Source organism: Macaca thibetana, chromosome 11 (genome assembly GCF_024542745.1).
Source record: "Macaca thibetana thibetana isolate TM-01 chromosome 11, ASM2454274v1, whole genome shotgun sequence".
NCBI lineage: Eukaryota > Metazoa > Chordata > Mammalia > Primates > Cercopithecidae > Macaca > Macaca thibetana.
Window position 1 is genome coordinate 15737696 of NC_065588.1, and position 19385 is coordinate 15757080.

General features: G+C 38.5%; 2 protein-coding genes across 3 annotated transcripts in view; one reads left to right on the top strand and one right to left on the bottom strand.

The window, feature by feature from the left end:
- The window catches only part of MGP (matrix Gla protein), an 836939-nt gene that overhangs the window by 666672 nt on the left and 150882 nt on the right, over window positions 1–19385 (bottom strand). The gene's annotated exons all lie outside the window — the stretch shown is intronic.
- The window catches only part of PTPRO (protein tyrosine phosphatase receptor type O), a 272722-nt gene that overhangs the window by 208296 nt on the left and 45041 nt on the right, over window positions 1–19385 (top strand). For both annotated transcript variants that reach the window (XM_050749472.1, XM_050749473.1), the window contains exons 13-15: window positions 11379–11518; window positions 13909–14041; window positions 16383–16503. In XM_050749472.1, the coding sequence (XP_050605429.1) occupies window positions 11379–11518; window positions 13909–14041; window positions 16383–16503 (394 nt within the window). The remainder of the gene's footprint in view (window positions 1–11378; window positions 11519–13908; window positions 14042–16382; window positions 16504–19385) is intronic.

Sequence of the window (19385 nt, forward strand, 5' to 3'; positions counted from 1 at the left end):
GAAATTCAGCTTAGCAGGAAGAATTAGAAAGAGAGAGTGGAAAGGAAAAGCTAAGGAGATCAGAGAAAACAAAACAAAACAAAAAAACCAGAATTGCACACCACTGTCATCAAATTTCTGCTTTATCCTGACCACAGACATGTTTGAGCATGTTCAAGATAAGGAATCATATAACTTTAGTGCTAGGAGAGCTCTTGGAGATAATTCAGTACTGTGTCCTCATTTGAACAAGCTGGCGCTTAGAGAAATATGACACGCTTTATCCATTGTTAGGTCTTGGTCCAGAAACAGTCATTTCGTACTTTTTATCCATCTGCTCCTTCTATTTTCCTAGACTGAGGTGTGCTCTTTTTCCTACAAACTTCATTTTTCTATTAAAACATTTCACAGAACAGGGAGGAGCCTCACACCCACTTTTGTGACTTTCTGTTCCTCTTTTGGAATTTGGTCTTAGGGACATTGGCTTGATTTTCTTAATCTCAGTCATAGAAACTTTTATAGAGATTAGAAATCCTTAAAACATAACTTGGCTATGGACAAGGAAAAAATCAAAATACTTTGAAATGTTAAGTATTTGGGGGATAGTAGGCTTTTTCTCTCTGTCTCACTCAAATACAGATATAGAGATAGATATATAGAAATCTGTAGGCCGCCAGTCAGCTAGAAAGAAGCTGATAAAATGCTTAAGGTCTTATACTTTAAAAAAAAAAAAAGTTATCCTGTAAATCAGCGAATATCGAATATTTATTTAGCATTTACTATATGCCACACACTCTTCTTGGTTCTGAGCACACAGAAATGAACAAAACTGACAAAAATGTCAACTCTCATTCTAATGGAGAAAAGGAGATGATAAACATAAATATAAGAATGTTAAATGGTGATAAGTGTTATGGAGAAAAGTGAAAGAGGAAAAGAGGATAGGAAGCGCTATGGGGGATGGGTGCTATTTTTGTGGGGAGTAGAATAAGTGTCACTGTGAAGGTGATGTTTGAGTCAGAGCCTAAAGGAAATGAGGGAGTAAGCCAAAGAGATCACTGGGATGAGATTCTGCAGGCAGAGGGAACTACAGGTGCACAGCTCTGGAGGCAGTAGTGTTCCTGGCAAGTTCGAGGAAAGGCAAGCAGGCAGTGTGGCTGGAGTGGAACAAACAAAGTGGAGAGTCATAGAAATTGGGCAGAGAGGTAGCAAGGGAACAGAGCACGTAGGGTCATTGAAAAGACACTTTCCTGTGAGTGAGATGAATCTCTGTTGCATGCTTTAAGCAGAAGCACATAACCTAACGGGTTGCACTGTGTCACTCTGGTGATAACAGATTGTTCAGAGCAAGGATAAGGGCAGGAGGGAACCGACTAGGTAATATGACCATACATCCCTCTTGCCTTAGACAATCCCACTTTACACTTCTTATGGATTAGTTAAAAGGCAGTAATCCTCTTTAGGATTTGGGGCAAGGCTTTTCTGCCCCAAAAATGTTCCTGTGTGGACACTTCTGATAAATTACATGATCACCTTCAAGTTTAAAGAACATTGAGTCTGTCCAGATAAGAGATTATACTTGTTTAGGTCAGACTGGGAACCACACAGGAGATGAAAAGTGGTCAGATTCAAAATTTATTTTGAAGGTGTTGCTGAGAGAATCTGCTGATGGACTTAGATGTTGTCTATGAATGAATAAAAGAAGCCTAGAGACCCACCAAGATTTGGGGCCTGAGCAATTGGAAAGACAGAGGTTTTATTTATTACTTGGAAAAGGTTATGGGAGAGGCTGGTTGGGGGGCAACGTCAGAAATTCAGGTCTGGATGGGCCAACATTTTGAAGGTTCCTGTGAAACCATTAAATAACAAATACTGAGCAGGCAGTTAGATAAAAGGGCTTGGATTCAGTGAAGACTTCAGGACTGAAAATATAAATTTGAGTGTAGGAAGGAGACAGATGTGATGAGTTAACAAAGACTCAATAAAGAAAAAATAATGCTATCCAGGAACTAAGCCCTGGGCCATTCCAACTTTAAGATGTGGAGATAGTGAGTAAAATCCAGCAAAAGAGACTGAGGAGTGTTGGCCAGGGAAGCAAGGAAAAGCACAGAAAAGTGTCCTGTCCCAGGAGCCAAGGGAAGAGAGCGCCTCAGTGAATGGAGATTGCCCAGGTCAAACCTGTGAAAACATCTGGTAAGATGAGGAATGAGAACTGACCACCGATTTTAGCAGCCCAGAAGTCACCGGTGATTTTGAGAGAGGTATTTGGGTGCCATGGTGACAGAAAAAAAAATCTAATTAAAAGATGTTCAAAGAGAATGAAAGGAGAAAACCATAAAATAACTAGAATAACAAAACCTTTGAGGATTATATTATAAAGGGAAGGAGAGAAAATGCACAGGAGCTAAAGGATAGAAGAATCCAAGAGTGTTTGTTAGTTTTTTGTTTTTATTTTGTTTTCTTTAAGTGACTGAAAGCAGCTTGTCTGTAGGCTAAGCAAAATGATTCAACAAAACAGAGAAAACTGTTGACGGAGGATAGTTAGAGGTGAGACTTGGTGTGATGTCCTTGATTGGAGAGAGGAGATGGAACCCAGGGAGCCAGTGGAAGGATTCAGTCTGGATATATCTTCAGGAAGACAATGACAGACAGAAAGTATGGGCATTAATAGGACCGTGAGAAGAGTGAAGGTCATGATGGCAGCTTATGGATGGTTTCTTTTGATTGACTTCTTGTAAGATAAACATATGCGTGTTCTTTCGGTTTGTAGGGGGCAATACCTGTCGTGCTGCTCTTCTGATATATATCTCCATGGCCAGCACCCCCATGCAAGAATTGTTTTCAGATTTAGGCTCTCAGTGATAGCCATGCCATGGTCCCATGGCTCTGTACCTGGGCCTGACACTAACCAATCCCTCACCTCAATATACCCCTCCTCACTGCAGTCTTCTGAGTGTCACTATGGTTTGTCAACTGTCCAGAGGCATGCCAAACCGCTTTAGTGCTTCTTTCTTTTTTTTTTTTTTTTTTTTGAGACAGAGTCTCAGTCTGTCATCCAGGCTGGAGTGCAGTGGCCTGATCTCTGTTCACTGCAACCTCCACCTGCCGGGTTCAAGCGATTCTCCTGCCTCAGCCTCCCAAGTAGCTGGGATTATAGGCGTGCACCACCATGCCTGGCTAATTTTTGTATTTTTAGTAGAGATGGGGGTTTCACCATTTTGGTCAGGCTGGTCTCAAACCCTGACCTCATGATCCGCCCACAAATGCCTCCCACAATGCTGGGATTACAGGCGTAAGCCACCGTGCCTGGCCCACTTTAAAGCTTCTTTAAAGGCATTTCTCCTGCCCATCATAAGGTACTGCATATTCTGCAGGTACATGATCCTCTCCAATGTATTGGAAGAATCTGAAAGATGGACACATAGGGCAATGACTGTGAAGTCTGGCACTGACCTAAATACCTGAGCAGGTGCCGACTCTGGAAAAGTTGGTCTTCTAAGCAAAGGGACTTTCAGGAGGGCTTGTCATCCCCACTTATACGCAACTGAACGGGAAACTCACTGACCGGGAGGAAACCAGTTGTTTCCCCTTAATTAGGAGTCCAGAGGTGTGGATCCCAGTTCTTGCCCTTGCCATCATATTGTGTTACCATAGCAAAGTAACTCATACCCTCTGAATTCCAGCTTCCTATCTATAAAATGAGTCTGGGCTAGATGATCCTTTATGCTCCTTCAACATTTAGAATTTCGTTCCATACCTGAGTTCAGAATAAAAGCAACAAGATTAATGACACAATGAAAGTACTGATCTTTTTCTAAGAATTTTGCAATATATGACTCCTAACAAAATAAAAATGCTAAGTAAAAGCATATATTCCTGGAATCATCAAAAAGGAGGAATTCAGATATTTGTTTTGAAACCAAGTAAAGAGAATCAGAAGGGTGAAGGGGTGGGAAGTGGGTGGATGATAGGAAATTATTTAGTAGGTACAATGTATGTTATGTAGGTAATGAATATCCTGAAAGCTCTGACTTCACCACTATGCAATCTGTGCATGTAACGAAATTACACTAGTATCCCATCAACATATGCAAATTTTTAAAAATTAAAAAAAAAGAAACTAAGTAATGTTAAATGGGAGCTTTCTCTGAAAAACTCTATTGGTCTTTAGAAGTTACTTAAGGTACTAAAACTATCAACCCACCTAGTGATTCACAGAAGAAGATATTATACTTGCTATCTCTAATCCATAAAGAATATAGGTAAGGCTGGGCACGGTGGCTCACTGCCTGTAATCCCAGCACTTTGGGAGGCCGAGGCGGGCAGATTACTTGAGGTCAGGAGCTCGAGAAAAGCCTGGACAACATGATGAAACCCCGTTTCTACTAAAACTACAAAAATTAGCTGGGCGTAGTTGTGGGTACCTGTAATCCCAGCTATTCAGGATGCTGAGGCAGGAGAATTTTTTGAACAGGGAGCAGAGGTTGCCGTGAGCCGAGATTGCGCCACTGCACTCCAGTCTGGGTGACAGAGTAAGACTCTGTCTCAAAAAAAAAAAAAAAAGAATATAGTTAAAAAGTAATGAAAATGACAGACATTTCCAACTCCTGAGAAAATTTTATTTTTATATATAGGAAAAAGGCCTATATATATTTTTATATATATATAGGCCTCCTATATATTTTATATATAGGAAAAATTTAATGTGTTCTCAGGTGCTAAATATTTGCCTGAATTTTTGCCTGAATTTTTTTTTATTTCCTGGTATTTTTTAAAAATGTTCAAATTACATGTTAAATGTATCTAGGAAAATAATTTCCCTAAGCCAACAAGAAAAGGTCGAATAAACTTCAGGTCTAACAAAGGCTTCTGCTGTTTCATATAAATATTTCTCTCCTTAATTTCATTGCTTATCAATCTTAACTCACCCTGAATAATTTCTATACCTCTTGTTTATTTTCCTTTCAGATAGTGCTTTCTTTTGCAGATGTTATTTCACCAACTTGAGCATAATTTCTGCAGCCTACACTGCTTAAGTTGCAGATGCTTCCTTTGGTCAAGTCGAATATGCTATATGACTTATACTGCTTAATATAGAGTTGCTTGAGTTGAGGAAAATAAAAATAAATTTAAAAGACTTATTACAATGTAGATGTTAACAATTATGCTTTGCATATGAAGAGCATCCTAGAAAATTGTGATCAGTGAGGCTAAAGATTGAAAATAAATTTTGTTATGTGGGTCATGGATTAAGATAATTTTAATAATGCTTTTCTACTTAATTTTCCTTATTACCAATGTCACACATTTGTAAAATGACTCACCACGCTGGTCCTTATGGATATAATCTTGTTCTCATAAACATTATTCCCCTAGGCAGCTAAATTAATGAGTCACATTAAAAGAAGAAACAATGTAATAGCTATCAGAGAAAGATGGGTTTTAGACAATAAACACAGTACATTCTGCTCCTAGGCTAAATATTACATCTGACTATTCCCTTTGGAATTCCCGAGAAAAGGAAGAGATTTGCTGCCAGAGCACAGAATAAAAATCAGACACTAGCTCGTACTTCAGGAAGGTCACTTTCACTCCCCAGAGAGCCTAGGCAACAGCTTGAGCCTCTCATAATCCAATCTAAATTAAATGGTAGAGATGGCCTTCAGCCTTCCAGTCTGCCCATATTCTATGCATGGTACTTGATTTTCTTCTAAAATTAGATTGGATTCCCAGTCCAAACCCAGACAGGTATGGAATGAGAGAGAAGAAAAAATAGGGAGGGCCAGCTAGTTGAGTGGAACATCAGCAATGTTAGAAAGCTTTTAGAGGATATTTAAAAGCAAACAACCCCATATCTATACCTCATTTTATGAAAATGGTATGTCAGTCCCCTTTACCCATATACATAGGTACTCACACCAAATATCATGGACTGTGAAATTATTTCAAACAAAAGGAAATTTGACATTTTGGAGCATGAGAATATTGAAAATATTAAGATTGAAAATGTCATTTAGAGAGATAAAAAGCAATAGGAGATGTTCTATAACTAATAACTACATGACTTTACATTATATAAAGTGTTTGTGTATATGTTGTCTTAAATTTCATTTACTCTTCACAACATTATTGGGGTTTTCCTATCCTTCTGCTTTAGAAGATAGACTATATTTGATATTTTATAGGGTTTAAACCCTCATGTGCAGAAAGGGACATATTTGGTATTTTGAAGAGTGAGAGACTGTATTAGTTTGCTAGGGCTGCCATAGCAAAATACCACAGACTGTGTGGCTTAAACAACAGAAATTTGTTTTCTCACAGATCTGGAGTCCGGAAGTTCAGGGTCCACCTGTGAGCAGAGTAGGCTTCTCCTGAGGCTTGGAGATGATCACTTTGTAACTGTGTCCTCACTCGGTCTTTTCTTTGTGCACATACATCTCTTTACTGTCTATATTTCCTCCTCTTATAAGGACACTGGTCTGATTAGATTAGGACATATGCTAACAGTTTCATTTAAATTAATCACCTCTTTAAAAGCCCTATTCACCCCGGATGTGGTGGCTCATGTCTGTAATCCCAACACTTTGGGAGGCCCAGGTGGGTGGATCACTTGAGGTCAGGAGTTCGAGACTAGCGTGGCCAACATGGTGAAACCATGTCTCTACTAAAAATACAAAAATTAGCCCAGCATGGTGGCAGGCCCCTGTAGTCCCAGCTACTCAGGAGGCTGAGGTGGGAAGATCGCTTGAATCTGGGAGGTGGAGGTTGCAGTGAGCCAAGATCATGCCACTGCACTCCAGCCTGGGCGACAGAGCAAGACTCCGCCTCAAAATAATAATAATAATAATGAAATTCAGTCACATTCTGAGGTACTGAGGGTTAGGGTTTCAGTATATGAATTTAGAGGGAGGGGATATAATTCATCCCATAACAAAGATAGAAAGCAATCAAAATGCTTTTGATGTCATTGTATTCCCTATCATATGCAATTGCCTAAATAATATTTAGCCACTATCCACTTTAATTTTGTGCCTCTGAGGATGGAGAACATGAGTCATGTAAACCAGCCTTTTGGCTTTCGGCTTCCATGTGCCACACTGGAAAAAGAAGAATTGTCTTGGGCCACACATAAAATATACTAACACTGATGAATCAAAAAAAAATTGCAAAATATCTCACAATGTTTTGAGAAAGTTTATGAATTTGTGTTGGGCTGCATCCAAAGACATTCTGGGCGGCATGCGGCCTACGGGCCATGGGTTGGACAAGCTTGATCTAAACCATCCTAGGCTGTGGCACTGAGCTGGCCTTGACTTCTCATGAAATGTGGGATCGCTCCAGCCAGTTTTTGCCAGGAATTTCCAGACTTCTACTCTAGGCAATAAGAAGAAATGCTCTAACTCAGTCCTGTTCATTTGAAACATAGTAAGAGCCACATGTATAATTTTCAATTTTCTAGTAGCCACATTAAAAATTAGTAAAAAGAAACAGGTAACATTGAATTCAATGTACTTTATGTAACCAAATATATTCAACGTCATATTGTTCCAACATGTAATCAATATGAGTAATTATTAATGGGATATTTTATTCTTTTTTCATACTAGGTCTTCGAAATTCTGTCTGTATTTTACATTTATTTGCAGCACCTATCAATTTAGACTAGCCACATTTCAAGTACACAACAACTACATGTGGCTAGTGGCTGTGTTGGACGATTCACATTCCAATTCTTACATTTTAAAACATTTCCTGGGACAGTTGTTGTCTTGAATAGGAAAATCTAATTAAAAGCACTCCCAATTCAATTATACTTTCACTTGTGAAATCTTGTCATAGTAATAAGTTCATAATTATAATAACAATAAATTGTAATAACTTTCTTTGTTTCCTTTGGGATACCAGAGTTAAATTTTTGCCTGATTAATTTAGGGAAGCACACCTATCATGAAGAACCTGAACAGTCCTCAAGCAGGTGATTCGTGTATGTTATTCATTGACCTACAGAGCTGACATGTAAACATCTTTCAGAAAAAGAGCACAGTGATAATAGGTGCAGGGACCTTGAAATAATCCATTGCCCTCATAGTCCACCCAAAAAGAAAAATTTGTTATGTGGCTGTTAAATGTCCCAGACCTTTAGGAGATTTTCCTGAGGATTGCGTCACCTACAGCCACATTCTCAGACAGAACAAAGGAAACCCTCACTGCAGTATTCATGTCGTATTCCTTGGACCACTGGGAGCTCTTGCAATAATTCATGATAGTTCTTGACTCTGTCCCTGAAATTCGATAATTTTATCTACATGATCACCATAAAAACAGAAGAAAACATTAAGATACAACCCCAGCGTGTCTGGTCTTGCCTGGGGCTTGAATCCTCCTCTTTTGGTTGATGAATCTTGACTCATGTTTTAAATCAGCCGATAAATAAGATTTATTGAGTACCTATAGGTGGCTACTTCAAATGAAGACAAAGTCATTTATAACATATAACCCCTGTTCTTAAAGAGTCTAATAGGATCTACTAGAGTCAGGCTTTCACTCGCATAGATTACATAGGAAATAATTAAAGGCAGTAGAATGTCAGAGAAGGGATAAATCTTCAAGAGAAAGAGTCACCAAATGAGACTTCAAGGAGGTGGCAAGGCTTTTTCTTAATCTTCGAATGAGCAGAATAAAGAGCATAGTGATTGAACGTAAACGTGGGCTGACACAGAGCACTGCCCCTCTGAAGGTCAGTGAGAAGACCAGCTTTCCCAGGAGGCAGCACATCTGTGTGTTAGGAATGGTGGTGAAGCTGGATGGATAGCATGCAGTCAATTTAAGCAGGATCTTAAAGACATAGTATGTTTGGATCTGATACCACAGACAATGCACAGACAGGATTTAACATGGCAAAATGGCATTTGAAGGTGATTTTCATCCATTATTGACAAAATGAAGAAAGGACTGATTAGAGCCAGGGAAAAAGAGGTACAGCACGTTTGTGATGATCAATGAGTGTGATGACAAAAGTCTGGACATGCAATATAATTTAAAAACATATCAAAGGAGGCCGGGCGTGGTGGCTCATGCCTGTAATCCTAGCTCCCAGCACTTTGGGAGGCCAAGGCAGGCAGATCACAAGGTCAGGAGATCGAGACCATCCTGGCCAACATGGTGAAACCCCGTCTCTACTAAAAATACAAAAAAAAATTAGCTGGGTATGGTGGCACACGCCTGTAGTCCCAGCTACTCAGGAGGCTGTGGCAGAATTTTTTGAACCCGGGAGGCGGAGGTTGCAGTGAGCTGAGATTGCACCACGGCACTCCAGCCTGGTGACAGAGCAAGACTCCGTCTCAAGAAAAAAAAAAAAGATTAAAGGAAAAGGTAACAAGATGTGCTCTCTGGGACTGAGAAATAAGGGAAGAACCTCAGAATTGTGTCTGAGGAACAATTCTGTAGTGTGCATTTTTAAAAATGAAAAGCCCAGGCTCAGCCTAACTAACCATTCATCTATTCCCCCAACAACTTCACACTTGATTCCATAGATCCAAGTTCCACATGAGTCAGAATCCCTGAAGGACATACTCTTATTAGCAATGGCAGTTATAAAGGAAGTGAGAAGTGGAAATTGACCTCTGTGTTTCACTGGCAGTCTTCATCAGAGCAGAAGCGGGACAATACAATGTGGGGAGGACTGGACAACTCATGACAAGTGAAAAAGCGGTCCTGACATCTATTGTGGATTTTGCTTGCCTAAGACGAACTCATCTCTTCCCTCCTTCAACTCTTCTGTCTAACCTTGTCAAGTTGCTGCAGAAAAGAAACATGCTTCTTTTTAGTTGGATATAAGTTTAGGTGATCTATGATAAATCATGTCAAGAATGATTTTGACATACTTCTTGGTCCTGGGCAGAGCCATAATGATGATATTCTAGAAACAAGGTTCAATTCTTCCCACACAAAGATGTGTACCTGTCAAAGCAGTGAAATGGCCGACAGGACTCTTTCAAGCACCTCTAAAGCATAGGAGCTGGAGAACAGACTTAGGAGAGTGGGACAGAAAATGAAAAAATCCAAGTAACAAGCAGGAAGAAACCTACAACAGTGGGTAGTTGTCTGACAGGCACATACAGGTGGATGGAGGATGCTGTTATGTGAACCTAGCAGCAAGATACAGTATGTTCAAATAAGCAATGTCAGGGGGTCTGAGAGCAGGTAATAGGGACCCCAGCTCAAGACCTTGAGTTCAGGCACAGCACTCTGCATACTGGGGAACTTGGAGGGAAAGACAACATTCAAAAGACAGCGTCACAGGCAGAAGACCAGGAGACATTCGGGAATGGAGAATGAGACAGAAGATGACTATTAGAACTGAGGAACAGGCAGGGTTTTTGGTCTCAAGAGAACAATGCCAGTGACTCAATTACTAGAAATAAGTATGAAGAAGACAGACAACACAGCTTCCTGGACAAATGGATTTATTTATTATTAAGATAAAATGTCTAAGATAAAAATTTATCTCTAACATTTTATTAATCGTCCAATCCTCTTCTATCAATTATTTTCTTAAAAAATTATATTATCAGCCGGGCACGATGACTCACACCTGTAATCCCAGTACTTTGGGAGGCCAAAGCGGGTGGATTGCTGAAGCCCAGGAGTTTGAGACCAGCCTGAGCAACATGGCAAAACTCTGTCTCCATAAAATAATACAAAAATAAGCCAGGTATTCCCAGTTACTTGGGAAGTTGAGGCAGGAGGATCACTTGAGCCAGGGAAGATGAGGCTTCAGTGAGCTGTGTTCGCAATACTGCACTCCAGCCTGGGTGACAGAGTGAGACCCCACCTCAAAAAAAAAAAAAAATCATACTATCTGTTTAGCTTTATCTTTTTTAATTTTGACTACATTTTCAAGCAGCCATTTTTTCTGTCTGAATTGTTCCAAATAGTTTCCAGAGAAAGGAAGACAGGTTGTTGGCTAAATACCAAACTGCATCTCATCATTAGAAGGAAACACACCAAATTTCATTTTTCTCCACCTTTCTCAAGTGCAGATTTTTGTTTCTCATCCAGAAAGTTCTGTGTATTCAGGGCAATGCTAATTCCAGTATAAATGACACAGAAACTATTAATAGATTATGTCTGTGATGAAACTGAAGTAGAAAACAGAAGTGTTTCGAAAAGAGAAGTAAAACAATGGAAGGGGGAAAAGGCAAAATATTCTGCCTTCCAAGTTAGATAGCTATCTTTATGAAAGGACGTATTTCAAAAGCAATACGAAGTCTTTATGGTGCTCTTACCTACCTATATTTGAATTTGGGGGATGCTTCACCTGCTTATTAGTGAAAGAAGAAAGAATACACTTAGTAAATTAAATTAAATTTTTTAGAAACTTTTTTTTTTTTGCTCAGAACCAGCTCCACCAAAATCACTCTTCGCAGTGAACAAAACCCAGACTTCAGTGACTTTGCTGTGGGTGGAAGAGGGAGTAGCTGATTTCTTTGAAGTTTTCTGTCAACAAGTTGGCTCCAGTCAGAAAACCAAACTTCAGGTACTGTACCTTTTGATCTACCTTTTCTCAGTTAATTTTAATTAAGGCTAATTATCTGGGCAAAATAAGAATCTTCTATTTCTTTGAGCTATATCAAAGGAAAACTGTTTATTTGCTCTTTTGTGTTTCAGGGATAGAAACTAACAGGATGCTTAGACCAAGCCCACAAGTTGTTGAGAACGTTTATCTTTGTCTGTATCGCCTGTTCCTAATTCATAAGCCACTCCAGGTCAGACAAAGGAATAAAGGTCATAGGCCATTGAATTGATCAAGGGAAGGAAGACCCTACCATATAAAATATAATTTAACAAATATGAACCAATTTCCAAACATATAAAAGGCACTGTATAGAACACACATGATAGAATCAATATTTGCCTTCAAAACATTTTTATATGGTGTGGACATTGCATAAGTATAGAAAAAAAGTAAAGTAAAATATAAGTACCACAAGAGAGGTTCATATTATCAAGAGAATTTAAAAGAAACATGCATATCTAGTTTGTAAGCGGGACAGTCTTGCTGCAAAATGAAGACAGAGAGAAGGCTGTTGCTAAAGTTCTAGAATTACAAATGGCAGATATGATAAACAGAGCTGTTCACCAGGTCAGAATGAATGCAAGGAAAGAGATGAACCTGCAGTTCTAGGAGTGGCAATGCCACAAGGAAAAAATATTTCGCAGCCAGAGGTGGAAGGAAAAGGACAGATTTGTTAGGGACTTTACATAATACAGTGTGTAGACTAATACTGTGAACATAAGTAATTGATCTTTTTTAAATAATGAAGTTCATGAGATTGAGAAGAAAAAAGGATTGCTGGGAGTGCAAATCTTTTCATATTGAATGCTAAGATAATTTGCTTTGATTCCTTTCTCCTTTTGAGATTCCCTTCTATGAATGTATCTCTTGTTGATTTGTACTGAACAGCTGAATTTTCCCTATTCTAAGAATCCATTTGGAGAATAACTGCTCTGCCAATAATGGATTTTCTTCTCTATAACTACAGTGATGCCTTCCTTTAAGAAAACAATGGTTAGTTAGCTACTTACTACAACCGAGTCCTGTTAGCAAAAGTCTTTCCTTAGAATAATTCTTTTATAGAATAGTGAAAGGGAAGGAAGTGGAAGAAAATGCTGATGGCTGTCATCTCTTTATGCAAGGGTGTTTCAAAATCTTATTTTGAAAAAGATGCTGGTTCATCTTTTGCTATTGTACAGTAGTACTTGTCACTGGTCTGGTCATGGGTCCACCAAGTTAGCAACTTTCTTGACTCAAGAATAGGTTAATACTAAATGTTTCTTAGTGCGGATAGTTGCCATGTTTTAGTGGATGTTATATAAAAGCTAAGAATGCAGACAAAGGGGTAGTGTCCTTAATATATAAAGAATTGCTACAAGTCAAAAAGGTAAAGATCAACAACCCAAAACAAATATTTCATAGGAAAATAAATACAGAAGTCTCTTGAACAGATGAAAAATTGAGCAACCTTACTTATGGTTAAAAAAATGCAAAATAAAACTACAAAATACAATTTTCACTAGTAATAATGGAAAAGCTCAGAGTTTGCGAATGTATGGTGTTGGAAAGAATGTAGGGAGGCAGGCATTGTCACACATTGATGCCATAGTTGAGTAACTTGAAAAATGCCTATAGAGAACCATTTTTCAATAGCTTTCAAAATTTTAAATGTGTACTTTTTGATTCAGCAATCAAGATTTTAAATGTACACTTTTTGACTCAGCACTTCAAAGAATATGACACTAGCAAAGAATATATGTGTATGTGTGTACGTTCACACATACATACAAATTACATGCACACATTGTGTGTATATGTATATATATGTGTGTGCGTGTGTGTCTATATGTATATGTGTGTGTCTTCCCAAATTTGTGAAATGATGTTCATTGTAGGATTGTTTGCAATAGCAAAAAATCACACACCATTTATGCGTTCATCAATGGGGGCTCATTAAATAAAGTACTGTTATGTCCTTTCAACTGATTTCTATCCAGCCCTTAAAAAGAATAAAACAGCTTAATCTGCACTGATATGGAAAAAGCACCAAAATATATTGATAACTAAGATAAAAAAATAAGCAGAACATTGTGCAAGCTAAGCCATCACTTAAGTTTTTTAACTGTGTCATATGTTTGTACATCCATAAAATGCATATGGGAAGAAAAATAATGCCCGACAATGGCTGCTTCCATGGAAGGGAATTGGTCAGATCAGGAATGGGGAAAAAAGGAAACATTTTTCAATGCTATTCTTTGTCATCTCGTAAATTTTTTACTCTGTCAGTCTATTACCAACTCAACTATGAAATATGTTTTTTAAAAATATAGATGAAGATAACCCAAAATTTATCTTATTTTCTGAAACCCCAGGAACCGGTTGCTGTTTCTTCCCATGTCGTGACCATCTCCAGCCTTCTTCCTGCCACTGCCTATAATTGTAGTGTCACCAGCTTTAGCCATGACAGCCCCAGTGTCCCTACGTTCATAGCCGTCTCAACAATGGGTAATTATACACATTAGTGGAATCTGGTCTTTGGAAGTTCTTTCCATATTTTTTTCCATATTTTTCTCACTTTTTCTTTTTGAATATATATATGTATTTGTGCCAATATTCCACCAAGAAATCCCAAGCTTCGGGGTCAGAGTCCTTAATTTCAATGCCAAAGTGCACTTACTACCTATGGCGTTAGAGAAAGACATTTGGTGCCTCTGAACTTTTTTTTCATCCATAAAATTGGAATAATAATATGTAACTTTCTGAGTTGTTTTGAAGCTTAGAAATAAAATACTTAAATCCTTAGTATGTGCTGTCTAGATGCTAGCTGCTAACTCATCTCATCTTCTTCAGGAATAGGCACAGTACTCCTATCAATCCAATTTCATCTATTTAGCCTTGGTCTTCATCTGTCACTGATCAGAGAATGACATAATTATAACTGGGTCAAAGCAAGAAAGTTTCCAATCCAACCAAAAGTATAAGTGGGAAAATTAGAGATTAACGAAAGGTCTGGAATGATGCTGTTTATTTCCTTATTCTTTTCTTAGTTGTATTACATGTGTTACTCCTAGTTTGTTAGAGTCTGATTCTGCAACCTGAGACCCTCTATGAAGCCTCTTGTAATAAAGCCACTCATAGTTTTACTGGTTTAGTTCCATTTCTATAATATTAGTCATATACTTAGCTGCTATATTCAGTGATGACTGGAGTGGACTATTTTCTTTTTTCTTTTTCTTTTTCTGTTTTTAATTTTTGTTTTTTCAGAAAAGAGGACAAAAAATATACCTGCAAAGTATTTTAATGGTCTCTCATTCCTACATCCTTGTACGCTTTCTAAAGTATACAGTTGGTCATGAATAATGAGAGAGTTAGAAGTGCCAACCCCTGCATAGTTGAAAATCCATGTATAATTGTTGACTCTCCCAAAACTTAACTATTCGTAGACTACTGTTGACCCGAAGTCTTACCAATAATATAGACAGTTGATTACAAATTTTGGTATTTTACACTTATTATATATTGTATTCTTACAATAAAGTAAGCTAGAGAAAAGAAAATGTTATTAAGAAAATCATAAGGAAGAGAAAATACATGAACTATTCATTAAGTGGAAGGAGATCTTCATAAAGATCTTCCTCATGATCTTCACAATGAGTAGGCTGAGGAGGAGGAGGAAGAGGAGAGTTTGGTCTTACTGTCTCAAGGGTGGCAGGGAGGAAAGATAATCCATATATATGTGAACCTGCACAGTTCAAACTCATTTTGTTCAAGGGTCAACTGTACCTTAATGCCCATCATTCCTTGTCAGCTCCATGACAACATAGCACAACACGTGATATTATTAAACTTATTTACAGATGAGGAAAATGAGGCCCACAGAAAACAGATGAAATGCCTTCTCTCCAAATAGCAGTACTCAAGTGAACAAACTCTTCTGACCATGAGTCTATTATTCTTTCTGTTTAAGCACTCTACTCATAAACTGGAGCCAAGCTGGCCCAAATGGGAAGTAATAAGTACCCAAAACCTTAGGGATCAGATGCACCCGCTCATTCTGTGATTTTATGATCAATGCAAAAGATCCTATGAGTCCTCAGGCCCATTTTGAAGAGTTTTATAAGAATACTTAACTTATGTTCCTGCCTTTGATATCCTGTTCTTCCGTGTAGTATGAAGAAGTAGACAATGTGTAAGTGCCATAGGAGACAAGTCTTTATAGAGAGTACATGAAAAGGACATGACCCCTGTTCTTCAGGGCTCTACAACCCATTAATAGGTTTAATCTCTTGAGTTGTGCAGATGGAAAACCTCTAAACATATGGCCATGGATCATCAGAATGCCTGCTTCTAGTAATGTGTTAAGTGCTTCAGCAGATGGTAGTTTGCTAATGTCTTTTTCATATACATTATTAGTGGTAAGCAAAGTATACAATTGTGCTTTCTGACTTCAAAATCATGGGCACAAAATAAGAGGCTGCCATCCTCTAAGCTTGCAAAAATGTTAGAAAATGATAATACATGATAATGACTTCTATATTTTTAGCTTTCAAATGAATTTGAACTGTGGCACAGGTATTCTTCATTCTTCAGTTTTCCTGTGTAAGAATATCCTGTAGGCCTTTGAAATGGACTCAATTCTTTCAGACACCTGAATACCACTTATCAGTCTAGTTTGCTAAGTTACAGTTGACCAGGAAGAGGTCATTGTTGGCTTCGGGAACATGATTGTTACTATTATTGGTATCGTAAGTTCACTGCTCTTAAGACTAAATGAAAAACAATGAATGGTTCTGTTTGGTTCCCTATAACAGAACCTATGATGAAAATGCATGACTTATCTCTTTAGTTACAGAGATGAATCCCAATGTGGTAGTGATCTCCGTGCTGGCCATCCTTAGCACACTTTTAATTGGACTGTTGCTTGTTACCCTCATTATTCTTAGGAAAAAGCATCTGCAGATGGCTAGGTAAGTTAAGTTTTACTAACCTTTTATCCACAATCTTTAAAATATCTTTATCTGCCATGTATATATTGTTTTTGCAGACCTAAGGTGTATAGCAGTATATTTGATTTTAGTTTTCAGTGTCTGTTTCTATTTTGTGTGTTTTCTAAATAGACTTTGAAACATTATATTGTAAAATATTACCATTGAAATGAGAAAGCAAACGATTGCTTGTTTACACAAAGTCAGACCTCTTGCTATCAATCTTGGCATTTGAAGTAGCCCATATATGGGGATCCATTCCATTTAGGTACTTTCAGAACACATTTGGAGTAAAAGAAATATCTATGTCTGTTCGGTATAATTAATGAAAAAAGTTAATAAAAATGGAGATGACAAGAAAGAATGGGGAGGAAAATCCTCTCCATAATTTTAAGCTGTTTTATTGGAAAATATTTGTATGGTTTATGATTAGGTCCATTAGCAGTCTCTATTAGTTTTATTCCTGTTACTCAGAGTTGCAGCCAGCTTAGTTTTTCTTGCAATTAGAAATGCCTTTGATTTATGATTTCAGTGCTTCCCTGTTCCTTTGACCACTGATGCATTGCTCATCAGAGCACATTCTCAAGCAGTTTCTGTGGCCCCCTGTATTATCAGAACAATCGATCAATTCCCTTAAAAACTGTTGCTTATTTGAATACTACTTGGTTTGGGAAATTTGATTAACATTTATATTTGCCCAATGTTAAACTGCTGAATTATAAATTAACATTTTTCTCCTGTCTCAGAGGTCTTTCACTGACATATTCATAAATAAATTCATCCATCCAATAGTGATCTAATCAGTGCCTGACATGGCATATCCAGAGAAAAATCAGACATCAAAGCTGTCCACGAGGAACTTACGTACTTAGCTGGATATATGAATAGAATAGATAGATATATTTAAAGGCATAAGCTGACATGTAGCATAAGGGGAATTAAAAACAGGATGCCATGAAAGTAGAGAATAAAGACTAATTCTGAAAGTCAAAATTAGCTTCTTGAAAGTTGGCATTTGAATAAATCTTAAAAGGATAAGAAGAGATGTGGGATTGCACTGTAACTACAGTGGAGAGCTCTGAAATTACACTCCTTGAGGTCAAATCTTTTTTTTTTTTTTTTTTTTTTTTTTTTTGAGACAGAGTCTCACTCTGTCACCCAGGCTGGAGTGCAATGGCTCCATCTTGGTTCACTGCAATCTCTGCTTCTCAGGTTCAAGTGATTCTTCTGCCTCAGCCTCCCGAGTAGCTGGGATTACAGGCATGCACCAGTAGGCCTAGCTAATTTTTGTATTTTTAATAGACACAGGGTTTCGCCATTTTGGCCAGGCTGGTCTCGAACTCCTGACCTTAAGTCATCTGCCTGCCTCAGCCTGCCAAAGTGCTGGGACTACAGGCATGAGTCACCATGTTCGGCCTCCTTGAGGTCGAATCTTGACTTCCAACTTGTGGGAATTTGTGTAAGTCACTGAAACTTCATGTGTTCATATTACAGATAGTGATACATATATGACAGTATATGAAACAGACAAAAAAATATGTGCCTTCATGGAGCTCATATTCTAGTGGGAGAAAAAGACAATAAACAATAAAGATATAAGTAAAAGGACTGCACCTTATGTTAGCAGGTGATAAGGAAGGGAAACAAAGCCAAGTAAGGGAGATAAGCAGTACCAGTGTGGGGATAAGGTTCCTGGGAGGTGAGTAGGCTCCACTGAAATAGTGGCATTGGAGCAAATACTTGAAGTACATGAGGGAGGTAGCCTGTGGGAAGAGTGTGCCCAGTAGCAAGAACAGCTGGTGTAAAGGCCCTGGGGTAGGAGCACAACTGGGATGTTCAAAGTGTAGCAGAGGGGCCGTTGTGACTAAAGCGGAGGAAGACAAGAGTAGAAGGAGATGTCAAGTCATACAGGGCTTCGTATGCCGTTGGAAGGACTTTGGCTTTTACTCAGTAAAATGAGCAGGCATTGCAGGCTCTGGGGCAGAAGACTGACAGCATCTGACTTAGATTTAACACTTTCATTTTGACTTTTATGTAGAAAACAGGCTGCACTGAGGCAAGGACAGAGACAGGCGTATCAATCATGGTAGCCAGGAATCCAGGCAAGAGATGGTAATAGTTCAGTCCAGAGTAGTGGCACTGAAGGCAGAGAGAAGCCATCAGATTCTGGAAGTATGTTGAAAATAGGAGCAAGAGGATTTGCTAATAAGTTGATAGGGAATGGAAATGAAAAAAGGAGTTGAGGCTGTAATGCCAGCATTTTGGGAGGCCGAGTCAGGCGGATCGCCTGTGATCGGGAGTTCGAGACCAGCCTGACCAACATGGAGAAACCCTGTCTCTACTATAAATACAAAATTAGCCGGGCATGGTGGCGCATGCCTGTAATCCCAGCTACTTGGGAGGCTGAGATAGGGGAATTGCTTGAAACCAGGAGGCAGAGGTTGCAGTGAGCCAAGATTGCACCATTGCACTCCAGCCTGGGCAACAAGAGTGAAACTCCATCTCAAAAAACAAACGAACAAACAAAAGAATTGAAGCTAACTCCAGGTTTTTGGCCCAAGCACTTGAAAGGATGGAGCTGCCATCAACTGAAAGAGGATTCCAGGTCAGAGTTGGGGGAATATCAAGACTTCAGTTTTGGAAATTGTATTACTCAGAGATCTCTAGAGAGACAAAACTAATAGGATATATATTATATATTATAATACGATATATATATTAGATATTATATATATAGGTATATGGGAGTTTATTACATCTTAAATTCCACAATCACAAGGTCCCACAATAGGCTGTCTGCAAGCTTGAGGAGAAAGGAGAGCCAATCCGAATCTCAAAACTGAAGAACTTGGAGTCCAGTGTTC